This window comes from Lucilia cuprina, chromosome 2, assembly GCF_022045245.1.
Source record: "Lucilia cuprina isolate Lc7/37 chromosome 2, ASM2204524v1, whole genome shotgun sequence".
NCBI classification, from domain to species: domain Eukaryota; kingdom Metazoa; phylum Arthropoda; class Insecta; order Diptera; family Calliphoridae; genus Lucilia; species Lucilia cuprina.
The window spans coordinates 14,901,992-14,914,554 of NC_060950.1; the positions used below are offsets into that span (position 1 = coordinate 14,901,992).

The window sequence follows — 12,563 nt, forward strand, 5'->3', positions numbered from 1 at the left end:
CAGTTCTAGTTCAGTTCTAGTTCAGTTCTAGTTCAGTTCTAGTTCAGTTCTAGTTCAGTTCTAGTTCAGTTCTAGTTCAGTTCTAGTTCAGTTCTAGTTCAGTTATGAAGAAATGCTTTCGAAATTAAATTTGGTTTTCTTATTCCTTGCAAATATCTTCTTTCTTTTCTAGGCCATTGCATCTGGCATGTGGACAGTATTAGAAACCATATTATTGGGAATAGTTTTACTTTATGCATCGGTAAGTTTATTAAAGTTATATACCAACTTTAGCACATATTATTAATTGTTGCATTTCTCTCTCTCTCTTTCAAAACCAAAGGTTGCCATCCATTTTTTCCCTGCCTCTACCGAACGTTGTCTCATCGAACCGTGGTTACGGGAATTGGGTTTTATTACTTGTTATGGTGCAATCATCCTGAAATTATATCGTCATCTAGTAGATTTTCGTACACGCAAAGCTCATCGTTGGGTATTACGTGACGTTGATTTGCTCAAATACTTGGGCACCATGGTGTTTGCCGTTATCTGTTATATGTCTGCCTTCACGGCATCATCCTTAGATCTCTTGGAGACAGCACAGCTGGAGAGTTTGCGTGAAGTTAATACGAATACGTGCCAACCATTGAAATGGGAATTTGTAACACAGGCCAGTGAAATTTTGATATTATGTTTTGGTCTACATTTAGCGTATGGCAGTCGTAATGCTAATACACAATTCAGGGTAAGTTATGGAGGACAAGGATGGGGGGGAAATACAAATTAATGCGAATTTGTTAAGCAATGCTGAGTACAATTAATAAGTTAGTTGATACATTAAAATGTATAAATTTATAACTCTACATATTTAATGATATCGAGTGAATTTTCTATTGATTCTTTATAGGAACGACAATTCCTGGTTACCACCTTAATTATAGAGTTTATAGTCTCTTTAACATTTTATATATTACGTTATTTCTATTTGCCTGCCATGAGTCCAAGTGCCATTTTCCTGGCACTATTTCTACGTTCTCAACTTACCAATACCATTGCTTTGGGACTAATATTTGTGCCAAAATTGTGGTATCAACACAAACAGGTATGTTGTTATTTGTGAACATTTTTTTTTCTTTTCTTAAGTTTTTTTTAGTTAAAATTCGAATATTTCTTTTGTTACGATTTAATTTGTTTGTAAAGAAGAAGAATAAATTTTAAAAAAATTAAGTAAAATTGTAAGAAATAGATTTTCAGGAGTATTGTAACGAATGTCCCATTTCTACTCTAAATTATAAAATTCTATTCAGAAATTTGTAAAATTGTAAATTTCTGTTCGAAATTTGAAAATTTTCTATTCAAAATTGAAAAATTTTATACGAAATTAAAAATTTCTATCGAAAATAAAAATTTTAATTCGCAAATGAATATTTCGAAATTGAAATTTTTTATTCAAAAATATGAATACTTATGTATGTTCGAAATTCTAAATTTATATTCGAAATATAAAGTTTTTATTCGAAATTCAAATGTTATATTCGAAATTGAAAAATTTTATCCAAGAATGAAATTTTCTATTTGAAAATTAAAATTTTTGTTCGAAATTGTAAATTTCTGTTCGTAGTTGTAAGTTTCTGTTCGAAATTAAAAATTTTTATTTGAAATTGAAAATTAATATTTAAAAATAAAAATTTCTATTAGAAAATTTAAAATTTTAATTCTATTTATATTCGAAATTGTGAATTTTTGTTGGAATTGTTAATTTCTGAAATTGGAAAGTTATATTCGAAATTGAAATTTTTTATTTAAAATTGTAAATTTACATTCGAAATTGAAAATTTACTTTCGAAATTAAATGTTTATATTTGAAATTTAACATTTATTTTCGAAATAGAAAATTTTATACGAAATTCAAAATTTCCACCCAAAATTAAAATTTTTGTTCGAAATTTGTAATTTCTATTCGAAATGGAAAATTTATATTAGAAAATTAAAATTTTTTTCGAATTTGAAGATTTCTATTCGAAATTAAAAATTTATGTTCAAAATTGTAAATTTCTATTCGAAATAAAAAATTTCTATTCGAAATTTAAAGTTTCTGTTCGAAATTGAAAAATTCCATTCGAAATTTAAAACTTCTATTGAAGTTTTATTTAAAATTGAAAACTTCTATTCGAAATTGAAAATTTCTGTTTGAGATTGAAAATTTCTGTTTGAGATTGAAAATTTCCATTCGAAATTGAAAATTTCTATTCGAAATTGAAAATTTCTATTCGAAATTTAAAGTTTCTCTTCGAAATTAAAAATTTCTATTCGAAATTGAAAAATTCCATTCGAAATTGAAAATTTATATTCGAAATTAAAAATTTCTATTTAAAATCGAAAATTTTTATTCGAAGTTGAAAATTTCTATTCGAAATTGAAAATTTCTATTTGAGATTGAAAATTTCCATTCGAAATTGAAAATTTCTATTCGAAATTGAAAAATTCCATTCGAAATTAAAAATTTCTAATCGAAAATATCTTATTCGAAATTGAAAATTTCTATTCGAAATTGAAAAATTCCATTTGAAATTGAAAATTTCTGTTTGAAATTGAAAATTTTTATTCGAAATTGAAAATTTCTATTCGAAATTGAAAATTTCCATTTGAAAGTGAAAATTTTGTTCGAAATTGAAAATTTCTATTCGAAACTGTTAATTTCTGTTCAAAATTGTAAATTTCTGTCGGAAATTGGAAATTTATATTCAAAATTGAAAGTTGTCATTCGAAATTAAAAATTTATATTCGAAATTGAAAATTTTCATTCGAAATTGAAAATTTATAATCAAAAATTAAAATTTTTGTTTGAAATTGAAAAATTCGAAAATAAATATTTATATTCGAAATTCAAAATTTCTATTCTAAAATGAAACATTTCATACGGAATTAAAAATTTCTATTCGTAATTCAAAATTTCTATTCGAAATTTAAAATTTATATTCCAAATTCAAAATTTCTATTTGAAATTCAAAATTTCTTATCTAAAATTTAAGATGCCAATTCTATTCGCAATTGAGAATTTTTCTTCGAAATATCAAATGTCTCTCTGCTTTAATGAAATCTTGACGCTTAAACATGTTTAAACATTGTTACTACGCCAATTCCCCACCCAATACTGCTGTAAATCTATTAAATACAATTAAATGTAAAAGTTTAAATTAAATTTTAAAAAACTGTATCATAAAATCAAATAAGGGAAACGGTTTTTGTAAACGATTTGTTTGTTTTATATTTTTTCATTTCATTTTTGTAAATGAAATGAAAAACAAATTATGTTTTTTTTAGAGAAGTTCTGTTTTTATGTTATTTTTAAGACAAGAAAAGAAAAACAACAAAAAATGTATATATTTTTTATAAAAAAAAAAACTAACCGAGCTATGAAGTTGCTGCAAGTGTTGTAATTGTGTTGAGTTGTAAATGTATTTTGGTAATTGTATGAAAGTGTTTGTTTTCTCGTTCTATTTAAATATGAAAACTGTAAAAAAGTTTTTCATTACAAATTATTATTTCTGATGTTGTTGTTATTATTTCTGCATGGCCCTTCATTTAATTATAAGTTCGTTTTTTTTGGTTTGCTATTGCTCTTGTTTAGTTTAGTTTTTTAATTAAATTTTTGCTATTTAAATTGTTTGTTTTACTTAGTTGTTCTCTTTCCAAAAATTATCCTCTAAAAATGAAAAGTTTCTTAATTATAACAAATATATTGTTGTGCATGTTTGTTGCTAAATGTTTTTTATACACTGTCTTCTAAGAAATATTTCAAATTGGGAGAAGAACATTTTGCAATCCAAATTTTTGTTGAAAATTTCTTCTCGTAATTCATTAAAACTGAAAATTTTTCTATGAAATAGAAAATTTCTAATCAAAATTGAAAATTTCCATTCGAAATTGAAAATTTCTATTCGATATAAAAAAATTTAATTCGAAATTAATAATTTATATTCAAAGTTGAAAATGTCTATTCATAATTGAAAATTTATATTTAAAATAAAATATTTCTGTTCGAAATTGGAAATTTCTATTCGAAATTTATTATTATTATTAAATTTATATTCGAAATTGAAAGTTTCAATTCAATGTTGAAAATTTCTGTTCAAAATAGAAAATTTTCTATTTCTGATTTGAAAATTTCTATTGGAAATTTAAAATTTTTTTTCAAAATTCAAAATTTCTGTTCGAAATCGAAAAATTTATATTCGAAATTGAATACTTCCGTTCGAAATTAAAAATTTCTGTTCGAAATTGAACATTTCTGTTCGAAATTGAATAGTTCTGTTCAAAATTGGAAATTTTTATTCAAAATTGAAAATTTATACTCAAAATTAAAAATTTCTATTCGAAATTGAAAATTTCCATTCAAAATTTCTGTTCGAAATTGAAAATTTCATTTCAAAGTTGAAAATGTATGTTTGAAATAGAAAATTTATAATTAAAATAGAAAATTTCTGTTCGATATTGAATACTTCCGTTCAAAATTGAAAAAACCAATTTGAAATAGAATATTTATAATCGAAATAGAAAAGTTCTATTCGAAATTGAAAATTCATATTCGAAATTGAAAATTCATATTCGAAATTGAAAATTCATATTCGAAATTGAAAATTTATATTCAATAATTAATATTTATATTCGAAATTGAAAATTTTAATTCGAGATTGGAAATTTATATTCAAATAGAAAATTTCTATTCAAAATTTAAAATTTCTATTCGAAATAGAAAATCGAAATATAAAATATCTGTTTAAAATTGAAAATTTCTATTCGATAATGAATATTTCTATTCGAAATTGAAAATTTAAATTCGAGATTGAAAATTTCTATTCAAAATAGAACATTTCTATTCGAAACTAAAAATATATGTTATAAATCGAAAAAATTCTATTCAAAATTGAAAATTTATATTCAATATTAAAAATTTCTGTTCGAAATTTTAAATTTCTATTCGAAACCGAGATTTTCTGTTCGAAATTGCAAATTTCTGTTTGAAATTGCAAATTTCTATTCGAAATTGAAAATTTCTATTCGAAATTGAAAATTTCTATTCGAAATTGAAAATTTCTATTCTAAATTGAAAATTTCTATTCAAAATTGAAAATTTCTATTCGAAATTGAAAATTTCTATTTGAAATTGAAAATTTCTGTTCAAAATTTAAATTTCTATTCGAAATTGAAAATATATATCAAAAATGAAATTGAAAATTTTTATTCGAAATTGAAAATTTCTGTTCAAATTTGAAAATTTCTCTTCGAAATTGAAAATTTCTATTCAAAATTAAAAATTTCTATTCAAAATTGAAAAATTTTATTCGAAATTGAAAATTTCTATTCAATTTTCTATTCAATTTCTATTCTATTCAAATTGAAAATTTCTGTTCGATATTGAAAAATTTAATTAGAAATTGAAAATTTCTATTCGATATAGAAATTATCTATTCGAAATTAAAAATTTCTATTTGAAATTTATAATTTATGTTCGAAATTTATAATTTCTGTTCGAAATTGACAATTGAAATTCGAAATTAAAAATTTCTATTCCACGTTAAAAATTTCTGTTCGAAATTGAAAATTTCTATTCGAAATCGAAAATTTCTATTCGAAATTGAAAATTTCTATTCGAAATTGAAAATTTATATTCGAGATTGAAAATTTCTCTTCAAAATAGAAAATTTCTATTCGAAACTAAAAATATCTGTTAGAAATCGAAAAAATTCTATTCGAAATTGAAAATGTATATTCAATATTGAAAATTTGTATACGAAATTGAAAATTTCTTCTCGAAATTGAAAATTAAAATCAAAATTTTTTATTTTTAAAATTGAAAAAATATTTCTTAAGACAAAACAGTGTTTAAAAATCCAACTAGATGTTGTATAAAACTTTCTCTTTTTCCCTTTAATTTAAAAAAAAAAACAGTTATGCTGCTAAACCTTTAAATTAGACAAAAATCGGTTTCCTATATTTTAAACTTAAAAAAGAAGACACCTATTTAACTATTAACTATTTACTTGAGTCCTAAATGTCAACTACTATTTACTATACTATTTTTAATTAATTAAGTTTTTAAGTTAATTTTTAGTTTTTTTTAATTTTAAATTAATTTATTATTATTTTTTCATATATATTTTTTAGGGCACTCATCAACACACACACAATCACATACAATAAAAACTCATAAGCCAAAAATTTATATTTTCTCAAAATTGACACGCCCACTTTTATTTCATCACTATTTCATGCTTCATCTTTACACACAGCACTTTTTTTATAAAGTTTGGATTTTGAGTTCTTTTTCCATTTTGGTTTTTTGTTTTTTTTTTTTGTTATTTTTGTTCCTACTTTCCTATTCTGTGTGGTTTGCGGTGTTTGGTTGCATCTTCATAGCTTGCAGGTCCGTTCTCTTGCCCATGATCTATCAATACGTTTACCTGTGGATGCTTTCAAGGGTTCTCATGATGTTGGCCAACGTTTGGGTGGCGGCTATGCTGGTCTCTGTCTGGGTGATCCCGATATCGGTGAACTGACTATATCCGAAATGAGTCCGGAAGATATACGTGCAGAACTCAAAAGGTTATTATATATTGTTAAATTTTTATTAATTTCATTACATTTATTTTAATATTAAAACAAATTTCAGACTGTATACCCAATTAGAAATATTGAAAAACAAAACATTACGTCAGGATAATCCACATATCAGCAAAAGACGTGGCGGACGTAAGGCAGGTCATAGGCGTTTTTCACTGCAGGTAAGCTTTTAACTCAAGATCCTTTTTTTTTCATTTTAAACAAAATGTATAAAGTTAAAAATTACAATAATAACAATAATTAGAAGAAATTAGTTTAATAAAATATTATCTACCGTTAATTGTTTCTAAACCATTATATATAAACAATTCCCAAATAGTTAAACAATCTAATGTACAGCCATCTTTAAAAAAAAGAAACCAATTGAAAAATTAGAAAAATATTTATTTAAATTAAACTAAATTAAAAATTTTGTTTATTTTTCTCACGGTGTATATAAATTTTGTATACTTACATATTGTACATTTCCTACATTTCAAAACTGTCCAAACTTAAAACAAATACATCAACTGTGTTGCCATTGCTTATAAAAAATAAATCCCCCTCTAAAAATCAACTACGCAATATTTTCAAAAAAATATTAAAGAAAAAGGGAAGCAAGGACAAGGTAAGCAATAAAAATTTTAACAAAATTTAAAACTACTGCAAGAATACAAAAAACAAAACAAAAAGAAAAAAACACTTCTATGTGTGTGTGTGTAACTCTGTGTATGTGTGATAATTTTATAAAAAATAAATGTCTGTGATGTTATTGTTATAAGTTTTTGGTATTTGGAAATATAAAATTCCAAAAATTTATTTGTGTGGCACCTAAATTTAAGTGAAATGCGATCAAAATTAAGTATTTCATTTGAATTTTATAAATCTCTTACGAAATGTACACAAACCTTCTTTCAAAACTTTCCCTTTTTTTACGAAATGAATAACTAACACCAAAACTAAATGTTCACTGCTATTACTTGTAAATCCTTCCCTGTCTTTTCATACTATACTCCCTTAACACGTGATGTCTATATTATTTCCCCTTATTGAAATATATTTGTAGTAAATTTCCCCTTCCTTTCTATTTTACAAATATGTATTTGTAGTATCTAATTAGTTTCTTAAGTAGAAATTAATTTTATATGAAGAAATATTGATTACAACTCTGGGGAATCCCGGTTTAAAAAATTAGAATTTGTTCTCGAAGAAAAATTGGAACTAGTTCACGAAGTTGTTAATTTGAAGAATAAGAGTTAACTAAGCAACTAACTAACTAGTTAGTTTGAAAGGAGGATGTATATACATCAAATCCGAAGAAATACACCCAGGCCTCTAACGAGCCTGTTGTGCGCTCCTTAACCAGTTTCTCAGGTGGGAATCGTACCCACCCCCTCCGGTCTACCAGACTAGAACACTTACCACTAACCTACTGGAAGCCACAACAAACTAACAACTAACCAACCAACTAATTAACTAACTAACTAACTAACTAACTAACTAACTAACTAACTAACTGACTGACTGACTGACTGACTGACTGACTAACTGACTAACTAACTAACTAACTAACTCACTAACTACCTAACAAACTAACTAACTAACTAACAGACTAACTAAACAACTAACTAACTAAACAACTAACTAACTAAACAACTAACTAACTAAACAACTAACTAACTGACTAACTATCTAACTAATTAACTAACTAACTAACAGAATAACTAACTAAACAACTAACAGACTTACTAACTAAACAACTAACTAACTTACTAAGTAACTAACTGACTAACTAACTAACTAACTAACTAACTAACTAACTAACTAACTAAGAAACTAACTGACTAAATAACTATCTTACTAACTATCTAACTAACAAACTATCTAACTAACAAACTATCTAACTAACAAACTATCTAACTAACAAACTATCTAACTAACAAACTATCTAACTATCTAACTAACTTACTAACTAACAAATTTCGAATAGAATTTTTCAATTTCAAATAGAAATTTTCAATTTCGAATAAAAATTTCATTTTTGAATAGAAGTTTTCAATTTTGAATAAAAATTTTCAATTTCGAATAGAAAATTTCAATTTGAAATAGAAATTTACAATTTTAAAAAGAAATCTTTAATTTCGAATAGAAATTTTCAATTTCGAATAGAAGTTTTCAATTTCGAATAAAAATTTTCTATTTCGAATAGAAATCTACAATTTGAAATAGAAATTTACAATTTTAAAAAGAAATCTTTAATTTCGAATAAAAATCTTTAATTTCGAATAGAAGTTTTCAATTTCGATTACAAATTTTCAATTTCGAATAGAAAATTTCAATTTTAAATATAATATTTCAATTTTAAATAAAAATTTTCAATATCGAATATCGATTTTCTATTTCAAATAGAAATGTTGAATAGTTATTTCCATTTTCGAATAGAAAATTTCAATTTTAAAGGAAATTTTCAATTTCAATAAAAAATTTTTCAAAAAAGTTTTAAATTTCGATTTGAAATCTTTAGATTTAAATAAAAATTTAAAATTTCTCAATCTCTAATATAGATTTTAAATTATTTTAATATATTCTCAGTTTCAAATAGATTTTTTTTTTGCAAAACCTGGAGTAAAAATTGTCACTTTTAAAAATTCAAATTCGAATATTACAGAGTTGTAATATTATTTCTTCATCTCTTCAACACGCATGTTTACTGTTAAATGTAGTATTTTATGCAAAAACAATCTATAGAATATAACTAAATCTAGTATAAATCTTAAATTATTTAACTACTATTCAATACCGCTTACTTTAGGCTTTAAGTGCAAAACATCGCAGTAATAAACATCATCAGGATATGGAAATAACCGAAGCAGAACCTTCACGCACACCCGAGGACTCAGTGTGTAGCAATGAAGGTCCCACAGATACTTATGCCGAAATATCAGGTATTTCACACTCAATGTTAACGCATTCAGCGGTATCACATTCAATAGTCTCACACTCGAAATAATCGTTATGAAAGTTTCCTCTACCCCTCCCCCAAAAAAGAAAAAAACAAAATTTTTTAAAAACTATGTTGTAAATATTTAAAAGCCCCATTATTCTATTACATAATAAATGTATATTATTTTATTAAATTAAATAAAATAAACTAAATATTAGAAATATTTGTTGAAGATTTAAAGAAAAAACGTATAAACTAAAGAAAATCCATTAATAAAAAAACCATAAGCCAGCATAAATAATTACTTTATTTTAAAATAAACATAAATGATAGATACACACACAAAATGTATTTATATTAAAATCAGATATTAAAATAATTTGTACAAAATTTGATAAAAAACTATTAAGAAAAAACCAAAAAAAGAAACAACATCATAAAAAAACTTTAAACAACTTTTGTATTGTATATTTAAGAATGAAAAATAATGATATTAGGGTCTTAAAAAACGATAAATTGACAACACTTAAACACCTAAAGAAAAAGATGAAGAAAGTATAAAAAGCCCACCTTTCAATTTTGAAAAATATTAAAGAAAATTATGACAAAAAAAGAAGAACAGAGTCAAATATGGCTTGCAATGTGTAATGAAAATGTATTTGTATACGTTAAAGAAAAAAAAAAACAATGTAAAATTCGGTTATACCGAATATTTTTTTATAACCTCCCAGATTCATTATTTAAAAGTGTTTCAATTAACTATAAAGTTATTAATTGATAATATTTTCAAATTTTCAGCATCCAATAGAAGTTTTTTATAGAATTCTTTAAAAGATTTTTCTTATAATCACCGAATTAAACGTAATTTTGTAAACACTTAGGACGGGTTTTTCAGATAAAGATAATTTATCTACCATCTACTAACTATCATCTACTAACAAAGTTAAAGTTAACTGAACTTAAATCCAAAACTGAAAAACACAATCATCGGTTAAAGTCCATCCATGGACATTGTGACATTTAAAAAATGATTAGAATTTAGAAAAGAAAAACTAGTCGAGACTATAGAACAGTCTATAGTCGAGACTATAGAACAGTCAGTCTATAGTCGAGACTATAGAATAGTCTATAGTCGAGACTATAGAACAGTCTATAGTCGAGACTATAGAACAGTCAGTCTATAGTCGAGACTATAGAACAGTCAGTCTATAGTCGAGACTATAGAATAGTCTATAGTCGAGACTATAGAACAGTCTATAGTCGAGACTATAGAACAGTCTATAGTCGAGACTATAGAACAGTCTATAGTCGAGACTATAGAACAGTCAGTCTATAGTCGAGACTATAGAACAGTCTATAGTCGAGACTATAAAATAGTCTATAGTCGAGACTATAGAATAGTCTAAAGTCGAGACTTTAGAATAGTCTATAGTCGAGACTATAGAATAGTCTATAGTCGAGACTATAGAATAGTCTATAGTCGAGACTATAGAATAGTCTATAGTCGAGACTATAGAATAGTCTATAGTCGAGACTATAGAATAGTCTATAGTCGAGACTATAGAATAGTCTATAGTCGAGACTATAGAATAGTCTATAGTCGAGACTATAGAATAGTCTATAGTCGAGACTATAGAATAGTCTATTGTCTCTATTCAAAACATTCGATTGGAATTGATCACGGTTGATCAGTCAATCGCAATCCCTGTATTTAAAAATTATTAGATGTTTAGAAAAAGCTATACCTTATATATATACTAATCAATAACTCTGGATTGCTGCAGCAACACTTTAAGTCTCTGTTTACGACTGCCGGATAAAGTTTGTACTGAATTGCTGTAAGAAATTCAACACTTTTTTTACAATGTTAAGTTTTTAAATTCAAGAGATTCTTTAGGAGAATTTCTTTCCCTTATGTTATTTGGAGGTTATATGAACAAAAAATCGACTTAAAGAAATTGCTTTAATTTATTCAACTTTTAGTTCCTTTCTTATAAAACAATATCAAATTAAGTAATTGTTATTAAAAAAACTCATAACAGCAACAATATGTATAAAAATTTTCCAAAAACAAAAAAAAAACATTAAAAATAATAAGAAATTGAAAAACACCTTTAAATATATATAATTATATAAAACACAAACCGATTTAAATAATAATAATTACAATTAAACCTATAGAAACAGTAATATTTATACGATTTTAATTCAAAATGATAATTACCTATTAAAAAAAGAGCTATTCACAGTTTACAATTATACAATTTTGTAATCTTTTAATAGAATCGTTTTCATTAAATTGTCGTGTTTTAAAATGAAACTGTGAACAGCCCAAATGTTGATATTATTCTCAAAAAAACAAATACACTAAAGTATTAATTATAAACAAAAATTAAGCCTTAAATTAAAATTTTCCTATAAGTTGTATAATTAGAGCTTATTAGGCAAGTACTATTACACACTATTAGCAGTCATTATACATATAAAATTATAGAAAATTATTATTATAATTTTTCACACAATTTTCATATTGTTTATTAATCCCAAACAAACGGCAAAGTTATAAAAGAAATATTCACTTTTATGAAAATAGTCATGAACGTAGATGAATTAAATACGGGCCCCTATTCTGCATTTTAATTTGAATCGAAATTTTCTCCGTGTGGCAACTCTGGTATTCTGCATTTCGATTCGACTCTCCGCAACATAAACAACAACTTACATAAATATAGGTCGTAACGCAGAATACACACATTCGTGTGTATTCTGCGTTACGATCATTGCGATTTTTCGATCATTGCGTAACTGAATGCGTAAACGTAATCAAAATGCAGAATAGGGGTGATGGATTAAATCGCTTAAGCTGCCAATAATAATGTTTAAACAGAATGCGAAGATCACCCAAACAAAAGATCAACGTCCATATCTGCTGAATGAAAAATGTACTTATAAAGAATTATTTTATGATCAAGATCATGGAATATCTATATCCTATGATGTATTATACTTACTTTTAATTGTCGATCTCTATTCTGAA

The 12,563-nt window shown here is 24.8% G+C and overlaps 1 protein-coding gene across 1 annotated transcript; it reads left to right on the forward strand.

Annotated features, from left to right (window-relative positions):
- The first annotated feature begins 112 nt into the window (after positions 1-112).
- On the forward strand, positions 113-9,740 carry LOC111679627 (probable G-protein coupled receptor 158). The gene is made up of 8 exons (XM_046948159.1): positions 113-133; positions 173-241; positions 323-724; positions 887-1,081; positions 6,407-6,585; positions 6,653-6,764; positions 7,190-7,210; positions 9,395-9,740. The coding sequence occupies exons 1-8, from the start codon at positions 113-115 to the stop codon at positions 9,590-9,592; spliced, it is 1,197 nt and encodes a 398-aa protein (XP_046804115.1). The 3' UTR covers positions 9,593-9,740.
- The last annotated feature ends 2,823 nt before the right edge of the window (positions 9,741-12,563 follow it).

What these genes read in the sequence shown, in the direction of transcription:
- LOC111679627 (XM_046948159.1), top strand. Translation starts at nt 113, where the DNA reads ATGCTTTCGAAATTAAATTTG. An exon ending in TGTGGTATCAACACAAACAG is followed by an intron (nt 1,082 to 6,406) that starts GTATGTTGTTAT and finishes CATAGCTTGCAG; the next exon opens with GTCCGTTCTCTTGCCCATGA. An exon ending in ATAGGCGTTTTTCACTGCAG is followed by an intron (nt 6,765 to 7,189) that starts GTAAGCTTTTAA and finishes AAAATATTAAAG; the next exon opens with AAAAAGGGAAGCAAGGACAA.